This window comes from Aspergillus neoniger, assembly GCF_003184625.1.
Source record: "Aspergillus neoniger CBS 115656 unplaced genomic scaffold BO87scaffold_2, whole genome shotgun sequence".
Taxonomy (NCBI): domain Eukaryota; kingdom Fungi; phylum Ascomycota; class Eurotiomycetes; order Eurotiales; family Aspergillaceae; genus Aspergillus; species Aspergillus neoniger.
Genome location: NW_020291130.1, coordinates 737,551 through 756,953, shown reverse-complemented (window position 1 = coordinate 756,953; position 19,403 = coordinate 737,551). Strand labels below are relative to the sequence as shown.

The window sequence follows — 19,403 nt, the reverse complement described above, 5'->3', positions numbered from 1 at the left end:
TCTATCACGTTTTGTGGCTTATATTTTCTATACTCCGTTTATTGATCATGTTCCCTTGTGGTGACATACCAGAGACTCCATCGGATCGGAGTGTGATATCTAACCCTCCGCCCTATAGCTACGGACCGGTTGGCCGATCAGATGATTCAACAAAACAACTGACAATTTCATGGGAGTATAGAATTCCTAGATATAATGAGCTGTGATTGGCTCCACTTTTATCCTGTACGCTCTCCAGTGTCTGGGTTATTGTGGTAAGTCATATGGGAAGCGTACTCCAGCCACGCTTATGCGCAAATCCTGCTACTTCAGCCATTGCCTACGCCCTGTAAATGGAGATCCTTGCTTGGCCAAAGCCAATCAAGGGGCCATTCCGGTTCCAGGCTCTCGAGCGGCTTTCGCACGTGGAACGTACGCCGCACATGGCCGCCATGTGTTGAACTTGTCAAGAAATCTAAACAGGTTAGGCTGAGTTGTAAATCAGATAGCTGCTCGCTAACAGTCAAAGACATTCACCATGGCTACTCTTCGCCAAAGGTCTCCGCAAACGACACTTGCAGTGCCAACAAGGTAATTACAAAGTAGTGGCTTGCCTTCAGCCTGATGAGACACAAGGTGGTCTGAGCTCTTTCCTCAGATGCTATGTAATGCTATCTAACACGTATGTCGGGAATTTCCTACGGTATGAGACAATCTCAAGCTGATCATCTTTGCTATGGTTGGAGTACAACGGAAGCAGTCTATGTCATGGTAGATAGTCGAAATTAGAATGGTACAAGCATCATAATCATCATGAAAAATAGAAAGACCACAGATCACTCCTAAATATCATTACCTCTGGATATATTGAAATGATTCAGTGCATAGGTGAACAAGATATCACCGCAGCGAGCGACCTGCTATGTACATCATCTCGACCATACGCGGTTCACCTCCGCCCCGACACAGTAACGCACCTGCAGACCTAGGGATCGCAAATAGTAGTGAATTATACCCTACATCCAATTCTTATCACAGGCGTATCGATAGAGCTATTAATTAAGAGTTTCAAGATACCATCTTCAGCGCTCACGCCAAGCGCACATTCAAAAACGGGTATAACGACAACGTCAACTGTCCACTAATCCTTAATCTCCGTTATCTCCCATTCCGCCCTCTCAGCCTGACGATTTCGCCATGCTTTTTGGACAATAAGCGCCAGTATCCCGCAGAGCACGATGAAGACCACGACAAAATCCAGAATCACACCGGGTTCTTCACCAGCCCAGCTGCGCTTGCCGATGGTTTTGTGAGACAGGACTGTGGTCGATCGGGGGAAGTTGATGGCGGGCATTGTGAACTTCTTGTTCGAATGAGGAAGAAGATCGTTGAAAAGGTTGGAAGCTGTGCGATAAAGTCTGCTTTGATCTGATCTGCTGTTATGCTTGAAGTTCTGTATGGTATCTACGAGGCGTGTAGTACTCACAATTTTGTGGCTAGAACGGTGAAGAAGTACTAACGTCCCAAATTGTTATGTTCAAGAATTATAGACGGTAGAAGTGTACTAAGAGAACAGAGAATGGACCGCAGCTACAGGGGCTTAAGCTGCCTGTTGTTACCCTAAAGGTGTAAAAGTCAATCTAGTCTATCCCAAAGAATACCTTGGCTATCCCGCGATAATATGTAGTAGTCCAGTCCTAATGATCAGGCAAATCCCTCACCTACCCGAATTACCTTCCCGTTCCTTGACTGCGTGATTTTGTCATAGCTCTCATATCACGAAGCATTCCGGTAACGAAAACCAATAGAATGATTATTATAGTGATGTCAGCATGCGCTTCTTGAAGGTTTGGGTAGTTGATTGGCGAGGATATGGCAGGGAGGATTCCGTGGGGCAATCGCGGATTTCTCGGAAGCTTGAGACCGGTTTCTTGCAAAGCTGATGAAGGTCTGGGGGCCTATCATGGAGCTGAACCCCATATGCCGCATATCCGACTGGGTCGTATTGGCTGGGACTGGCAGGGGTTCGGTCCGTCGGCATGGCGGGATCTGGTCGTGGCTGAGAAAACGGGGCACGGATATGGATGGAGGACATGTTTGGATTTAGGTCTAGATCGTTAATTTGAACAACAAAAGAGTTGCATGCTATCGCATGACGATGTATTGCGAGTGTTGAAGGTAAGAAGTTTTCTATTCTATAGCAATGTTACGTTTCATGATACCCTGGATTTTTTGAAGTTGTAGTCGATGAAAGGAGAACCTGGTAGTCTACTTCGACCCTATCTGCGTCCCGTCTTCCCATCCATTTCGTGCGTGCAAAGGGCAATGATGGACGTGGCGATAACACAGGCCTGTGACAGAGTGGGTCAGGACCAATCAAGCTTTTGACCTCCGCACAGATCGTCGACTGACTCGTACCTTTTGCCGAACATGACATCAACAAAGCTTCATCTGACCTTTCGGGGCGTTATACTTCGTAGACAACCCTCGGACCGCGCTGAGGTATTTTCAACCCATCTTGAGCCTCATCACATTGAGCAGCAAGTAGTAGCATCAAGTGAGATGATGGGATTTTAGATATCGTTTAGAGCGCATTGAGGTACTTTCAGATCACTTTGGACTGTAAGCAATGACCTCGGTCATTGCCAGCGATCCTGGGCATCAACGTGCAAGTGGAGCGACAGCTACAAGCTTCACACCATCTCCCAATAACAGCCACTCCTACATACAGCTAACGACAATCCCTAACTCAATTCGGAATGGCCAAACATTACACAGTTACAGCTCAGGCGTGTAACCCAGTGAGACACCTGCAGTAAGCATGCAGCATGCAGCACGCGACGTCATGAGGTATTTCAGCTTCGTATCTCCGAGCTTGCCGATTTCCGACCGGACAGCAAGCAGCAAAACAGGATGAGCAAAAATCCCAGTTAGGACCGCATATATCGTCTGCGGGTGTACAAAACTGCTTGTCATTCCCTGTTCCTGTCTCCTTAATCCCCGATCTCCGTCCCGGTGCAGTTGGTTGGACCTTCCGCGCTATATTTTCTCTCTTTCTTTCCCTCCCAGTAATTCCATACGGGGCTACGCCATCACCCTCAGTATGTCTACTAACGGCGACGTCGAGCACGATGCCGGCTCGCGCCGTGCCTCCCGATTTTCCAGCCGGTCTGCCCGGTCGGACACGAAACTCGACGAGTACACCAGACTGGTGAAGTTCATGTCCACGTACCGCGAGAAAGACGCAAATGATCCCGGAGAGGGAGAAATCCGCGAAAGCCGGGTGTGGTATGCGCCGTGGAGGAAGAGAAGATTTCGCTGGAAGCATGTTGGGTCGTCGCGCGAATTTCCGGAAGAGTGGCGCCTGACTGATATCCATCATGGGTTATCGGGGTCGGAGGTCGAGACGAGGAGACAATCGGCAGGTTTCAATGAATTGAGCTCGGAGAAGGAGAACCCGGTTGCGAGGCTGTTGTCGTATTTTCAGGGCCCGATTTTATATGGTGAGATTTGATGATCGGTTTTTTTACTGATTGGGTGTGGTGAATGCGCTGACGGTTGTGTTTGTAGTTATGGAGATTGCGATCCTACTTGCTGCGGGTTTGAAGGACTGGATCGACTTCGGTGTTATTATCGGTATTCTGTGCCTGAATGCAGCAGTTGGTTGGTACCAGGAGAAGCAGGCTGAGGATGTGGTTGCCAGTCTGAAGGCCGATATTGCCATGCGCAGTACTGTTGTTCGTAACGGGGAGGAGCAAGATATTTTGGCACGGGAACTGGTTCCTGGCGACGTGGTAAGCTTACTCTTACAAAATGTCTTCAACAACCAGGTGCTCATGTTTTGTTCCAACAGATCATCGTTGAAGAAGGCCAAACTGTCCCTGCCGATGCAAAGGTGATCTGTGACTACGATGAACCCGACCAAGGATGGAGTGAATACCAAAGGTTGCAGAGCGAAGGAAAATTTGAAAAGGATGCCGAGAAGTCCAATGACGAAGAGGGCGAGGATGACTCTGACGACGATGAGAAGGGCTATCCTATCCTGGCCTGCGATCATTCTGCTATTACGGGAGAGTCTCTTGCCGTCGATAGATTCGTTGGTGACCAAGTTTTCTACACAACAGGATGCAAGCGTGGAAAAGCCTACGCAGTCGTCCAAGCCACTGGGACGAAGTCCTTCGTTGGCCGCACTGCTTCAATGGTCCAAAATGCGAAAGATACCGGCCACTTCAAGATGGTCATGGATAGCATTGGAACTGCCTTGCTGGTCATAGTCATGGCCTGGCTGCTGGCAGTTTGGATTGGTGGTTTCTTCAGAAACATCCCCATCGCCTCGCCTGGTGAACAGACTCTTCTTTTCTATACCCTGTCTATCCTGATCATCGGGGTCCCTGTCGGTCTTCCTGTTGTTACAACTACCACCTTGGCGGTCGGTGCGGCTTATCTTGCGAACAAGAAGGCCATCGTCCAGAAATTGACTGCTATTGAGTCGCTTGCTGTAAGTATTCTTAAGGGCATATTCTCTCCTTTTGTTCTGGTCCCGACTTCTAAATTGCCCCTTTTGGCCCTTTATTTCAGATACTAAAAACACAACAAATAGGGTGTCGACATCCTTTGCTCCGACAAAACCGGAACCCTAACCGCAAATCGCCTCAGCATCCGGGAACCTTTCGTATCCGAAGGAGTCGACGTAAACTGGATGTTCGCAGTCGCTGCTCTCGCTTCTTCCCATAATGTGCGCTCGCTCGACCCCATTGACAAGGTTACCATCCTGTCGGTCAACCAATACCCTAAGGCAAAGGAAATTCTCCAACAAGGATGGAAAACTGAGAACTTCACGCCTTTTGATCCGGTCTCGAAACGAATCGTTGCGAATGTCTCCCTTAACGGCACCCGCTACACTTGCACGAAAGGGGCGCCTAAAGCAGTCCTATCATTGACCAACTGCTCAGAGGAAACTGCAAGAATGTACAGACAGAAAGCAACCGAATTCGCACAGCGTGGCTTCCGGTCGCTTGGCGTGGCTGTTCAGAAAGAGGGTGAAGAGTGGACCTTGTTAGGCATGCTGCCTATGTTTGATCCCCCTCGCGATGACACTGCTCAAACTATTGCTGAGGCACAAAAGCTAGGCATCAAGGTTAAGATGCTTACGGGAGATGCTATTGCTATTGCAAAGGAGACGTGCAAAATGCTGGCTCTGGGCACGAAGGTCTACAACTCGGAGAAGTTGATCAGTGGTGGTCTCAGCGGCGCCATGGCTGGTGAGTTGGTAGAGAAAGCAGATGGATTCGCAGAGGTCTTCCCAGAACACAAATACCAGGTTGTTGAGATGCTCCAGGATCGTGGGCATCTTACAGCCATGACTGGAGATGGTGTCAACGATGCGCCGTCTTTGAAGAAAGCAGACTGTGGTATCGCGGTGGAGGGTGCCTCGGAGGCTGCGCAATCTGCATCGGACATTGTGTTTCTGGAGCCAGGGCTTTCAACCATCATCGATTCCATTAAGGTCAGTCACCCCTTGTTCCCATCCCACAGCCGCAATTGGTCCATTCTGACAAGAAGCAGGTCGCCCGCCAAATCTTCCACCGCATGAAAGCCTACATCCAATACCGAATAGCGCTCTGTCTACACCTAGAAATTTATCTCGTAACGACAATGATCATCCTGAACGAAAGTATCCGTACCGACCTCGTCGTTTTCCTAGCCCTCTTCGCCGACGTGGCCACTGTAGCAGTCGCCTACGACAATGCCTCCTACGAACTTCGCCCTGTACAATGGCAACTCCCCAAAATCTGGGTCATCTCCGTCATCCTCGGAATCCTCCTCGCAGCAGGAACATGGGTGATCCGCGGCACACTGTTCCTTCCCGACGGCGGCATCGTCCAAAACTGGGGCTCCATCCAAGAAATAATCTTCTTGGAAGTCGCCTTAACAGAGAACTGGCTAATCTTCGTGACCCGCGGCAGCTCCACATGGCCATCTCTACCTCTCGTGGCGGCGATTTTGGGTGTCGATATCCTTGCTACTATTTTCTGTCTGTTCGGGTGGTTCTCGAACCGTGATATGATTACCGATCCGTACGATCAGTATATCAGCAAAGAGACGAGCAATGGGTGGACGGACATCGTCACTGTTGTGCGGCTGTGGGGGTACTGCATTGGGGTAGAGATCGTCATTGCGTTGGTCTACTACGTTTTGAATAAGATCGCCTGGTTGGATAACTTGGGCAGGAGCAAACAAAGTAAAGGGGATGCGGCTATTGGGAATGTGCTTGCTCATATGGCTAACTTGTCGCTGGAGTTTGAGAGGGGAGAAAATGGCAATGGGAGGGTCTTTTTGGCTTCGGGTAAGGAGGAAGAGGAGGTTGATTAGGTGTGCTAACGTGTTGATGCGGTTGGCGGTGTGATGGTATGATGGTGTTGAGTATTAATTACAGGATGGTGAGGAATATCATTGGAGATGATGGGATCTACATATACAGCTATCTTACTATAATACTATGTCAATTGAACTACTTCCCAAATATTATGAGTCACTTCTTCCCACGTCTCTCAAACAATGCCACCCTTCAAAGGACAAATACTGAGGGTCAATACTGGGTCGAGGGCTCTTTTTAGGAAAGCTTCGAGTTCTGAGGGTATGTGTCCCTTTTTTGGGGGGCGGGGGGGCTAAAAAAGGCAAAGCTACATCATGTCCTGAGATATTACCTTGTCTACTGAAGGAATTTTGTCCCGAACCACCACAGAATTCCAATCCTTCGATATGAAAAAAGTCCAATAAGTCACAAATGACTAGTTGTCGATCAACGCTCAAGTGTTCAGTAAGCTCCTAAGAAGATTGTCGCGACAGGTGATCCACCGCGATTGTGGGTCTAATGCTGCTAAGCTACGGAGGATCGGAGGCGAAGGATCCGAAGGATTCGGGCGGCATCTGAACGCTGTCACCGAAAGGCCCCTGAACATGAATGCAGGCGGACCGGAACATTGTCGGTAAAACATGTTATGTAGCTAGTGGATAGCTAAAGTTGTGTAGAGTGGGTTGAAGCACTATTAGGAAGGTTGACGATCCTGACAACACTTATCACCTTCCTCTAATATACTACATGCGCATGGATCCTCTATATCGCCCCGTAGAAGTTACCTTTTCTAGATATGGGCAACTAAGAACCACTATACCCATATTCAATCCCTTTCGCGGTGCCCTAGGGTTGCCGGGGAACTCGTCCGTATGATCCTGGCACCCCGAAATCCAGGAAAGAACATATAAGGGCGCCCTTTCCTGTCGCACTGCAAACAGACTTATCCACTAAACCATACAACTCAGTCAACCAAGACACCTTCCAGACCTTTCAAAACTCTTATTTGAACTCACTATTCAATATGGTCCGCCTCATGACCCTCGGGCTCTTTCTTATCAGCGCCCTCACCGCGCAGGCCTGTACATACTGCCAGTGCGAGTTCAGCGACAGCAGTCACTGCTGCGTATACTCGGTAAGTACTGCCCCACACAGAAATACTATTTCCGAGAAGCTAATAAGCTTTCCTACAGGATGCAACCATCGGAGAGTTAGACTGTACCAGCATCTGCGCCAAAGCTCATCGGGCCGACGGCGTTAGCAATGCGGATGGCACAGCCGGTACTGCGTGCAATGCTGGGGGTAAATATGAGTGCATTAGTGTTATTACGGCGCAAGGTCGGACGCCTTGCTACACTGAGTGAAGGATATGTTGGTTTGGAGAGAGGCTTTAGCGGAATATTAGTTGCATGGAGCATGTAGGAGGGTACAATCAGAAGCGTTGGCTTGATGAGAGAGATGTTGTACATTCAGTGCCTGTAATGACTCGTTTATATCTATACTGTTTCTCATCCTTGCTGTAACTGTGTTTCCTTACTTTGAGCTTGGGCGTAGAACCATAGTCCAATGGCATATCCCGAGGACATCTGACCCAAGGATCTCTTCTCGGGTACGCAGTATACGGAGTACTATTCGTTCATTTCCTCAAATGCTACTGCCTATATGGCGAAAATACAGTCTAGAACAGGCCATCTCGTGGATTGTCCATTATTATCGAATCTATTTTCCCAAGAAAATAGTCTCTAGATTTGGTAGTATAGTATATAGTGTATTTATAGAAAACACTTTCTCATGGACTATTACCTTTAAACCTCAACACGACCTGACAGACATCGCACAGACCGCAAAAGCTTACCACATCCTCTCCCGATCTCCTTGACTGCAAGTCTTCTTTCCACGCACTAGTACTCGAGACTAACCTACCACAAAGGAACACCAAAATTATATGGCCAACATCAGCATCGTGGAAGCCGACCACGAAAGGGTCGAATTCCCCGCCACAGTCAACGGACTCCCCACCGGATATCCATCAGTCTTAGCACGACGCGGTGTGCCTGAGATTATGTGGGATCAAGACATGTACATCATCCGCCATATGGCAGAAAGACTCTCCAAAGACCAAAGTAGGGAGATATTCCTTGTGTGTTTTACATGTGGGCTGTCGATTTGTTTCTACGGTGCCGCGGTGGATCGGTTTAATGATCGGCTGCAAACCTATGTTGATGGGATGAATGCGAGGTATGCACCATATGGGGTTGTTTGGGAGATGAGATGGGTTCCATATTGTGGGACCTTTATGTCTTATGAGACTTAGCTGTTAGGTGTATGTGCATTGGTAGGGGATATAGGAGGAGGGGGATGGGAGGTTCTGGTTCAGGAGCTGAAAATAGATACCTAGCCAGTATTGGGTGAGTTAATGCTTCGTGGATCCTCCTATTATTGTTTTATGCTAGATTCTAACGATGGGACATAATTGCGATATACCTCAAGAGAGGAAGGGTGCACGAGATTCTGACTCGAAAAACTGGATGAAGCGCAAGAGAGACGTGGTCTAAATGACAGGTCATATGATTAGGTTGAAACTTCCTCGTGAATCATTCTTTGGTTACGAGTGAGCACCTTAAATACCAACTAATAATGTTCTTTGGAACCTAGCGGGGTTGCCTCCCTAGCTTAAAATTGCTCGCTTCGGGACCATTTCTCGGATGTGGCGGGCCTGGAATCCAAATCGCCGGGAGGGGTTGTCGTTGGTTCCAAGCAACATGTTAACCCCGTTAACGATCAATTTGGTAAACAGAACTTAATTCTACAGACTGCACAGTTATCGGCTCCGACTTCCATTGAGCTGTCAGTTGACCAGGCCAGCCTCTGAAACTGTTCTTTCGTATCATGACCTGAGCGACCAATAGCTCTATGGCAGCCCATAAACATCGCGGGCGGTGCATATAGTTTTCATGCGTTTTACGATCGTACCCAGATATGAGGATCTAGGCGCAGTCTGCCACATGTCAGAGGGGTCAAGTTTGTTTGCCTAGTAGTTGGGGAAGGACTCACTGAGAGAACCATAAAAGACCGAGCACAGCATGACAGCCACAAAACCTCACCCTTACAACTTCCACCTCTACACTCCATGATGAGCGCCCACCTCAACCAAGCCCAAAAACAGTCCCTCTTACTCACCCACTATGGATACTCAATCCGCCGATCTCCACGAAACCACAACCACTGAAACAAACTCCACCGACTCCCAACAACCAAACTACCAACCCTTAGAGCGCCTAATAGCCATACCCCGCGTATGTAATCTCACCGATCGACTCCTAATCAATCTACCCTTCATCCGCGCCTACACCGACATTCTAACCAATTTTGGAATCCCCGAAGAAGCCTTCCTCGAATTCATCGACGAGCTGAACATCATACAGGCCGGACACACAGCTTTGAAGTACATGCAAAAGGCCGGCCAAGCCATTCACTTTGCTGACCATATCGACCCCACTAAAATCACTGCGCTTCTGGGACAATGTTCGGACTTCACAGCTCGTCTTATCCACATGGCATATATCAAGGGACCGTTTGCGCGGAGGACGGCCTATCTTAACAGAGCTAACCGGCTGCTGTTCCATCCTAAACATCTCGAAGTATCGATCGTCAGTGGGAAGGAGCTGAGGAAGATATTGGGCCTTCATCCAAAGTTCCCGCTTTGTGCGTCGCTATGTCCGAGGTGGACTGTACCATCAAAAACGGACCTTGTGCAGGGTGTGCGCTCAAGGGTTCGTGTACCTGGGAGACAGCTATGTCAGCTTATCGACTATGTTTATGACTTGGACCTTGCGGCGGAGGCGAAGAGGGGATGGAACCAGGAGAAGGGAAAGGTGCGGAGGGATGCGGCGAAGGTTGTTCGGGATTGGCAGGTTGTATCCGAGGTTCAACATGAGCTCTGGCGCGGGGAAGCTATCCTGTTGTATGAGATGGCGGGGCAGACTGCAGATCTGAAAGCGAGAAAGAAGCTGGTGAAGAAAGCAAGGGAGATGGATAAGGAGGTGAGGCATACGGAGAAGATTACTTGGCTTGTGGTGCAGAATTGGCAGGATTCGGCGTAATGGCGCTTTGGTTTGGCTGTACATGAGTCTGCCACAGTTGTTAGGAGATAATGGCAATGGCATACCTCTTGTTCGGTTGTTCAGTCCTAAGGGAGCGTTAGGAATGCGTGCATTCAAAGAGAACTCTTACTAGTCTCATCCCACACTTGTGAGGTGCTTATTGATCGGGTTTCTTCAACCGAACGTGCCTTTCGAGTACGGGCTGTGTTCAAACACGCTTCTACACGCTGCATCTACAGCACCTAAAGACTACAGATTCTATTCGACTCACACATGCTAATCTTCTAAAATTGGCTGTAGGCAATCCACTGCATCAATATGGGTGTTTTCTGGTTTACATGGAGGCATGAACAAGGAATTTTCACGTATACATGAATTATTGATGCGCCCATTATAGAAAGGTCTTCGATCGATAATCCCAATAGCTCTGGTCATAGTACCCATGGAATGAGTTGCGAGGCATTTCACATGTCTCTGAAGAAACTACAAACGCGCACTTGCTAGGGAGCTCCGTACCATGGATTGAGCTCGGGAAGCGGAGTTCTAGGCCGGCCCTGCATGAGCTCCGGTTAAAGTTCGGAGAGAGACAATTGATAGCACCTCCTACTTCATAATCTATATAGTATAGTAGAGGGTAACGAACTATTGCAGAGGCATTTGGGGGGAATAAACTACTAGAGCTCATTGGCCTAAGGATAGATAGCATCAAAATGTACGAAATAGGTCGACCATGTATCTTTGAGCCGAGTACTCCCTTTTTCTTCTTGACTTTCTGGCACTTTCTACATCAAATGGCAAACAGTATTCGAGATAGCTAGGTGCTAGTCATTCCCTCCTTTACAAAACCTCACATTATATGAAATTAGCTCCGCAACAGTTTACTCAACTGAATCTTCAATTTACATCACGTCCCCATTCGAGTTTACTTGGATAAAAAAAGGTAGCCCACTATGCTTTTTCGCTTTCCCCAGTTTCCTTTGGCATACTCTATTGGAAGAATGGTAATTAGGCTCGAGCTGTGGATTATTTCAGAGATCAATTAGTGGCAGCTCTGCCGTAATATATATTAGTATTAAAATAAACAACTATCTAGGAATATATATTCCAAAGGATAATGTGAACCCAGATATCAGGTCCCTTTTTGAATTTGATGCTCCATAGAACAAGGTAATAGCGAGTCATCATAGATGGTCACAGTGAGCTCAACAGTTCCGCTGTAGATGAGATAACGTCTGATCATGGCGGGTTGCGAGTGTGGTCGTCTATCAATTCCGGAACGGGGTCGAATTGAAGTGTGAGTCAGTTGTTATTATGAATAGAGTCCGAAAGGTAGTATGGTAAGTAGGTTGCGGACCAAGAACAGATAAGAATCACTGCCTGAGTGATATTCGTTGTTGACATGTGGCGGATTGAAATAACAAGTAACAAAAGTCAACACAAAGAATCTCAGAGTAAAGGCTGTCCTGTCCTCTGCATCCCGCTTCAACAGAGCTCAATATATGTACAGGCAGCTAATATACAGTATTTTCTTTTCCAACGATGCAAAGCCAGTGCGGCGGTCATCATGTCTTCGTGAGATATGACAAGTTAGACATTCCAGATGGCATGGGAATCATCAAGCCGAATGGCTCGGTACAAGGGTCTATTAACATGTGTGGGCAATATATAATGATGAAAACAAAGCTTTTATGAAACATCACCACAGGTGAAAGGGCTGTGGACATCACCTTCGCGGTAATTAAGTCGCTGTTGGATAGGGTTAGTGAAAGGTTAGTTAAGAGGTGAGGGGGAGATAACTTACTATATCCTGAATACTCGAGTAAAGACCACCAACAAGAACAATAAGACCAAAGATAAAGACAAACAGATTCACCAGACTGGTCAACAGGTTCTCCTTGGAGTACCATGGCCCCTTGCGGATGAGGACATACCACATGATCGGGGGAAGGTAGAACGAGAAACCAGAGGTGAACAATGCCGATGTGATGGAGAGAAGATCATCAAAGAATGGAATAGCCTCTGCGATGACCCACGAGATGATGGTCAAGACAGTGATCACAGTAAGCCATGTAATCCAGCCCTTGGGCGTGTTGATGTACTTGGTCACACTGTTGGCATAGATCCGGCCGTGAATCAAACGTCCAGCCACGATGGTGCAGATAGCGCCTGAAATGAAGATAACCGGAAGGGCAATGCCAAAGGCGATCTTGCTGACGAGTGTTCCAGCTGAAAGCAAGGCAGGAGACTGGACATCGGTGCCCACAAAGGCGTAGATAGTGGCGCCCGTGACAGTGTAGATGACGATCTGAAGGATGCCAAGGGACCAGATGGATTTGGTGAATTCCCTAGGGGTATGCATCTCGTCCATGAACGAAAAAAGACAGCTAGCGAAGGTGTACGCAAAGACAATATTGCTAATCGCAATGAACCCATCTGAGAAGGTAGGATCGCCCTGCGGCGTGGCCGACCAGTCCACGGCTGCCAAGCCTCCGGTAGAATCAGTACCCCGGATGCCAGTAGCGATGATAGTGATGCCAATGGCTGCCACGATCGAAACGAAATCCACGTAGCCGAGCCAGGCCATATCGGCAAAAGAGGACGGGATGGAGAGCAAGAGAAGAATCACCGCGGACACCACACTCCAGACAACGGAGCAGATGCCGCTAGACGTGATATGGCGAAGGGCAATGGTGCCGGTTAAGCAATTGGAACCCGTCAGGAAGATCAGCTGAAGGATCAACATGAAGGTGAATATTTCCCGACCCCAGGTACCCATCAGCAAGGCACCCGCATCACCATAATCCCGAACAGCCGGGAAGGCGAGCTTCACCTGCCCAATCACGTACGAGGTGTAAATGGCTATCAAGCCAATGCCGACGCAGCAGATAACGCCGGCCACCATGCCGAGAGATGCAAATGCGGAAGGAATAGATAACGATCCTAGGCCAATGGCCTCCACAATGAGCATGACTGTTAGACCCTTCCAGCCGAGGCGATGATACTTGGCTTCTCCAGCCTCGATTATCTGCTGTTCCCCATCGTCCACAGCGTCGGGCAGCTTGCCATCGACCCAGGCGTTCAGCTTTGCGGGGAGTGGCTCCTTGTTGGACTTACTGCTCCCATTGCCGGGGAGGTTGGCCTCTAAATTGCCAATTGAAGACTCCATAGTGAGCTGAGCCGTTCCGAACTTGTACTGGACGCAAGACAGGGGAAGCAGCAACACATGAATAATCGAATCAAAGCTTGAATTTTTGTGGTGACTGTAATTCGCACCTCCCAGACATTGACATCGAGTTTTCACCGTCCTTTACCGCGGGGTATTGCTGTCCGAAACCTGATTACTCCCCGCCGTTGCATCAGTCACCATTGAGGCCCGCTGATTGGGTGGGGAGCGGGAATCATACCATCTGGGTCCAACATGGGCCAATTATGGGTTGGCGGGAAACTCACGCGTATTCCGCTTTCAACCCTTCCGCGAAGAGTTTTCCTGCGGAAAACTGTGAAATTTTTGCATCGGTGGGTTCGAATTGACGTAGTTGCGCGATCTGTCTGTCTCCTCCACAGTAGCCACTTCATAACCGCCTGTGAACTTCAAATTTTCATGCCAAATCTCATTTCAGACGATAACATTATTACAGTAAATGTAGCTTTGGCTTCCGCATCAATCACATGGAAGCTCAGTCAATAGTGTTTGGCTAGTCCAATCTTATGACGCTGTGCGACGGGCGATAAATTATATTCCGTCGGAATCCGGACGTGATTGGCAGCCTCCGATCTCGAACTGCCAATCCGATTTTAGAAGTCTTGGCGCCGCAAGGGATGTTCGTTGCAGCCTCAAGCCATGTGGGCGCCACCCACCCCAAGTTGTCCACCTGACCTGTCTTATCTGATCCGGGGGTGGTCCATCTGGGGCATTCTATTTAAATTTGGAAAATGTTACTGGGGTGCGACATTAGGATTTCTGCTAACATGCAATCCATCCAGTAAAACAAGGGCTGCTTAGCGACTATCGTGTTGATTTCTGTCTCAAAAGCCACGATAGTATAAAGGGCTGCGTATCCTCTACCAAATCCCTCTTATTCCAGCCCGAAAACCCCCGCATCTCAGAGCTAGTAAAAGGTGGCAATGAGCGACAAGAGGTTTCGTTCTTCAAATGGAAAGAGAACGTTGCGTTGACTAGTTATGAGAAATTGGAAACACTGTCAATGATAGCCGACGTTCGAGCGAGTCTTTCGCTCTGGTACAAACTTGGTGACAAAGTCGGCTCCACTACCTTCCATGGAGGCGATCTCATCGTCATTCTTGCCTTTCATCCCACGCATGTGATGATCAGACCCACTACCTCGAAGTGATGGGTTCTGATGTCTGGCTCATGTGTTATATCGCCCGGCTAAAGCTTATTTATATAGTTGCCATGATGTGACAGTGAAGACGCAAGATCAGAGGTAGTTCGAATTTTGTCTACTGTTCTATCGCTGATATAAGTTTTGGACAAATTCTTCGACAATGGTTTTTGCGATCGTCAGAGCTGGTTTTTATGTGACCTCGCTCCGTTCTTTTTCGATCAACTCCAGTCGATCTAAGTTTATTTTCCATTTTCTCTTTCTCCATTCCAGGGACAGTAAGAGATAGTATAAACTGATGAGAATGCGAGATTTAGAGGTTCCATTGATGTGGGTAAGATCTGCAAAGCTGAACAGATGCGATTGAATCCTTTTGCCCTTTCTCTACTGTTTGTATTACTACGATTCCTGCCGATACTCCTATATCTTGCTCTGTCTTCTAGGGACGATTTTGAAAACCCATATCATTATAACTTAGACCACTAGTATGCGCACTAGCCTAACCGGATTTTCTTCGGACCATTCAAGTACAGCTTTGCTACAACGCAGAAAATAGTGAAGATGGCCCTCGGGGCACACTATGTGCAAGTAAACGCTCCTCAGAATTGAGAAAGTCGCGACAAGCCCAGAGCCTTACCATCTGGCTTTCATTTCCTAGGTCCGACTCATTACTAGCCAACGGCAATTTCGATCTCGTGGTTGTTCATCTCTATCCATGATCCATGTTACTATGGCACTGCATCTATCCCAGGGCCAAAATCACTTTCTGTTGCATCTCCTCTGAACCCAGCATGAGTCCTCCAGAGATGAACTTAGTGGTCCAAAGGAGCTTATGAGAAGTCTTATGACGCAACACATGTGTACGAATGGCCTTCGACTGCCACTCCACCCGGTAAACGCTCCTTCGGCCATATAAACAGATGGTTGGACGTAAAATCGCTTTGCCTGATCTTCCGGGAGCTGTTTCCTGCAGCTCACCCTTGAAAACCAGATTATCTGTGTGATTGATGATGTTAGCGCCCAGGACAAAGATTTCTGGGATGAAGACTTCTATTCTGTGATCCAAAAGTTGTATCGGATCAGTCAGAACGATGCATGTCTGGCTATTCTGAAAGTCATTATCACCAGCCCGACTGAGAGGACATACATCGAACGGACGCTTCCAGTCAAGAATCGACTTTTGCTGCAACGCGGTGTACCACATGGTGCTGGGCGGCCGTAACGGAGAATGCATGATGATTTACGCAGATAGATCAGCACTCCTCTTTATACAAAGAGCTATATCAACAGCAGGAGGCCCCGAAGAAGAGTTTTGAGGCGAATTCGACCAGTTTCAAGTCGAAACATTATAGCACTTGAACAAACTTATTGCCATGATACCAAGGCTCAGCAGCTGTAAAATATTGGACTATCCAATGAATGAAGGTAGTAGTGCTTGGCTTCAGAATAAATCTCCTAGTGACAATTTAGGCGATATTGTCACAAGCATGCTACTCGGGAAATTGTCACACATCGCTGAGATTAGGGAGGCGGAGTCTACCACCAAACGGGCCCGGTCAGGAAATGAAAAAGGTATCCATCAATCCGACAATCCAACTTTATGTCCCATAAGCATTTCTTCGTTTCTCTCCCCCCACTTGTGTCAGTTTCTTGGCTATTAGGTCTAAGCGTCCCTCTAGCAGGGGTTCGTGCAGGCCGGCGGGCAGACAATCCAATCATGTAGGTGCTGCATGCCGGGTTCCCCTCACCTCGCCTCACTTATCTATCGTCTTATTGCTGGTGCTTTCTCCCACTAAATCATCTAGCGATTGTGGATGTTCATCTACACTAGTTATTACTACGCACTGGGTTATACCATCCTATATCCAAAGATGATAAAGACAGGCAAACGGAAAATAACTACCAGCGGCTGCTATATCAAACAGCACACTCCAGTCATTATATCTTCAACCCGATATACTTAAGGTTGAAAGCCTATAAGGTTCGGGCCCCCGTTCCTTCGAACTGTGGATCTGAAATGCGGTGGAGAATATGGTAAGGCACCTGGTCATTGCTGGAGGGGCTGACACCACGCACGGACTTTGTCGGTTGCTTTTATTGAGAACAATGGTATAATAACAACCCCACCTTCGTAAGTCTCCTGTAAGCTAGCGGGGTTTAGTACTATACACAGCTTTGGATGTCGACTTAGGATGGTGTGATGAGCACCACTGAGTGCAGTGGAGTGTCTTGATAAGCTCCAACGAGACCCGGGTCTGGCGGCTTCACCCATCCATTCTTCGCTCGATTGTACGTCCACCCCTCCCGCACCCCCCTTTCTTTCCTCACACCCTCAAGTTATGATCCTTTGTTTGTGATTGATTCATACGCCGACTCTGGCTTGGTCACCTGCAGCTCTTCTCGTATTTTATGCTGTGTGTATACGCTCCGTGCTCAGTCAAATGCTGTTAGCCTTTGCCAAACTCTTTTTTTGTTGGCTATGTCGCCTCTTGCGCTTTATTTTATGCGCTCATATGTGGGGAATGGGGCTCGAGAGTATCTCAGGTTGCCATGGGCTAGATACCCAGGCTTCTTCAATAATTCTGTATAGTATATCTGAGTAGATAGCGCCATCAAATTATACTGCAGTTCTCTAATTCACAACAGAATTGTAGTATCAAGTCATAGCTATGTTTATGTACAGCATCAGTGCCATGTTTATCAAATCCCCAATTGCCCAATCACACTTTAGTGTATTTTCTCACCCGCAGGCCGCGCCGACCCCTCATCTAGAGTGGGGATGGCCTCTTTATCGCGGAGTGTCCTATGAACTATTGACACGCTGGCCTGCATCGTCGGCTGTCAAAAGAGGGGCGGGAACCGGGAGTATAAGGACAACTCCAACTGGATGAGCTCCATATCAGAAATTGTGCTCTCGGGCGTAACTGAGTTATGATGCCTGTCATGTCGGCTTCTAAGTCGACCTCAAACGGCCGGTGCAGGGGTCAGTGAGCGGTGTGCAACGAATTAAAGATACTAGCATACACCAGCTTGATTTAGGCTACATCGTATAAGCACTTAGCCGACTGAGGATTAGTACACCCTTCTTACACTCACCAGCAACGAGAAAATGATGCGTCTCCTCATGAGCCTGGAAGTGTGTTAGGGTATCAACAAAGAACTATTTAAGGATGAGCATGCGCCATACTGAACACGGTCTTCTTTTCATCCCAACAAACTCTCCTCCTTGCACTTGTCCAAAATGACCGTCACTTCCCATATCGAAAACTACAACCAGTACACATTCTGGACTTCTCCAGACCGGAACTTCCGATCCTCTGCCCGCTTGCACCTTCAGCACTTCCTCTACCAGAACACCATTGGCTATCTCCTAGAGCCCGCCGTCGAGAATGCCGTGGCCGCCGCCCAGCAGCCTCTTAAAATCGCCGACCTCGGCTGCGGCAACGGCATCTGGCTTACACAGCTGCACAGCGAGTTATCGAAGAAGAATATCACTGCCCAGCTTGACGGCTTCGACATCAACCCCATCCACTTCCCGGCACCCGCCTACCTGCCCCCTTCGGTCTCGCTGCAGCAGCTAGACATCCTCGCCAATCCCCTTCCTGCCCACCTTCTCGGCACCTACGATGTGGTGCACATCCGCTCTTTTGGTAGCACTGTCTCAGGCACCGATCTTCTCATTCCCACACTATCCGCGGCCTCGTCACTCCTGAAACCCGGTGGCTACTTGCAGTGGCAAGAAAATCGGGGCGACATATTCCTTGTCGAGGCACCAAACTCCAAGATCCCCACTGCAGCCTGCGAAAGCGTCATGCAGGTGCTTAAGGGCGGTCTTAAAGCCAAGGGCATCAGCTACGCCTGGATAGACGAGCTCGATACCCCCCTGAGGGAATTCGGGTTCCAGGATGTACGCCTTCTTACACACGATAAGCGCAAGATCGACTATAAGGCTTGGACTGATGCGTATCTCATGGTTTTGGAAGACCTGACTCCTTTGTTTCCAACCAAGACTGATGCTCCCAATGCGCCTCTGTCCCGGGAGGCTTGGATTGAGATGTTTTCTGCTGCGGTTAAGGAGACGGAGAAGGGTGTTGTCTTTCATCAGAACCGGATCATAACGGCTGTGGGTCACAAGCCACTTGCATGAACTTCGTTTCGTGTTCTTGAGAAGATATTCTATATCTAGGCCCACTATCTGGATGTGTCCAATTGGACTTCTGTCATTGTTATCTATCTTTTATGGCTATATTAATCAAGTCGTTACTCGTACAATTGTTGATGACCTCCCTCTCTGAAGCGGGGTAGCATATAGGAGTCCACAATGTAGAGGGTTCTATAGCTCGTGTGGAGTTGGTCTTGTCCTATTATCTCTGGCTCGTGATAGACATTGTATCTGCCAATACCTCTGTCACAAGACGTAATAGATATAGGCAGTCTTTAAATCATCCCATTTTAGAGAGACGATGAATCTCAGGCCACATATCGATACGGAAACCCTAGTATCTTTGAAGCATCATCCTACAAGCTCAAAGGGGCCTATCGGGCCATCAACTCGACTAGTCAATTACTAGCCCCTTGGATGAATGACTCACTAAATAAGCACTAACAATATAAATTAACTCC

General features: G+C 48.2%; 8 protein-coding genes across 8 annotated transcripts; 5 read left to right on the top strand and 3 right to left on the bottom strand.

The window, feature by feature from the left end:
* Positions 1-1,005: 1,005 nt before the first annotated feature.
* On the bottom strand, positions 1,006-1,613 carry BO87DRAFT_372400 (uncharacterized protein). Its single transcript, XM_025622274.1, has 2 exons — positions 1,466-1,613; positions 1,006-1,407 (listed from the first exon to the last, which is right to left on the bottom strand). The coding sequence occupies exon 2, from the start codon at positions 1,331-1,333 to the stop codon at positions 1,121-1,123; it is 213 nt and encodes a 70-aa protein (XP_025484703.1). The 5' UTR covers positions 1,334-1,407; positions 1,466-1,613; the 3' UTR covers positions 1,006-1,120.
* Positions 1,614-2,979: 1,366 nt separating this feature from the next.
* On the top strand, positions 2,980-6,458 carry BO87DRAFT_403156 (plasma membrane H(+)ATPase). The gene is made up of 5 exons (XM_025625748.1): positions 2,980-3,482; positions 3,550-3,773; positions 3,833-4,477; positions 4,580-5,485; positions 5,545-6,458. Exons 1-5 carry the CDS (start codon positions 3,083-3,085, stop codon positions 6,349-6,351), a joined length of 2,982 nt encoding a protein of 993 aa, XP_025484702.1. The 5' UTR covers positions 2,980-3,082; the 3' UTR covers positions 6,352-6,458.
* Positions 6,459-7,308: 850 nt separating this feature from the next.
* On the top strand, positions 7,309-7,698 carry BO87DRAFT_438339 (uncharacterized protein; the record flags this gene model as incomplete). Its single annotated transcript, XM_025627886.1, has 2 exons — positions 7,309-7,469; positions 7,528-7,698. The coding sequence occupies exons 1-2, from the start codon at positions 7,359-7,361 to the stop codon at positions 7,696-7,698; spliced, it is 282 nt and encodes a 93-aa protein (XP_025484701.1). The 5' UTR covers positions 7,309-7,358.
* A 460-nt stretch (positions 7,699-8,158) lies between these two features.
* On the top strand, positions 8,159-9,206 carry BO87DRAFT_438327 (uncharacterized protein; the record flags this gene model as incomplete). Its single annotated transcript, XM_025627885.1, has 4 exons — positions 8,159-8,619; positions 8,649-8,742; positions 8,910-8,938; positions 9,073-9,206. The coding sequence occupies exons 1-4, from the start codon at positions 8,280-8,282 to the stop codon at positions 9,204-9,206; spliced, it is 597 nt and encodes a 198-aa protein (XP_025484700.1). The 5' UTR covers positions 8,159-8,279.
* Positions 9,116-10,437, top strand: BO87DRAFT_438321 (uncharacterized protein; the record flags this gene model as incomplete). The annotated part of the gene is made up of 1 exon (XM_025627884.1): positions 9,116-10,437. The coding sequence occupies exon 1, from the start codon at positions 9,520-9,522 to the stop codon at positions 10,435-10,437; it is 918 nt and encodes a 305-aa protein (XP_025484699.1). The 5' UTR covers positions 9,116-9,519.
* Positions 10,438-12,068: 1,631 nt separating this feature from the next.
* Positions 12,069-13,700, bottom strand: BO87DRAFT_78933 (amino acid transporter). The gene is made up of 2 exons (XM_025629565.1): positions 12,239-13,700; positions 12,069-12,183 (listed from the first exon to the last, which is right to left on the bottom strand). Exons 1-2 carry the CDS (start codon positions 13,601-13,603, stop codon positions 12,124-12,126), a joined length of 1,425 nt encoding a protein of 474 aa, XP_025484698.1. The 5' UTR covers positions 13,604-13,700; the 3' UTR covers positions 12,069-12,123.
* Positions 13,701-15,522: 1,822 nt separating this feature from the next.
* Positions 15,523-16,014, bottom strand: BO87DRAFT_421378 (uncharacterized protein; the record flags this gene model as incomplete). The annotated part of the gene is made up of 1 exon (XM_025627050.1): positions 15,523-16,014. One exon carries the CDS (start codon positions 16,012-16,014, stop codon positions 15,523-15,525), a length of 492 nt encoding a protein of 163 aa, XP_025484697.1.
* Positions 16,015-17,971: 1,957 nt separating this feature from the next.
* BO87DRAFT_438307 (class I SAM-dependent methyltransferase) lies at positions 17,972-18,967 on the top strand. Its single transcript, XM_025627883.1, has one exon. It carries the CDS (start codon positions 18,022-18,024, stop codon positions 18,925-18,927), a length of 906 nt encoding a protein of 301 aa, XP_025484696.1. The 5' UTR covers positions 17,972-18,021; the 3' UTR covers positions 18,928-18,967.
* The last annotated feature ends 436 nt before the right edge of the window (positions 18,968-19,403 follow it).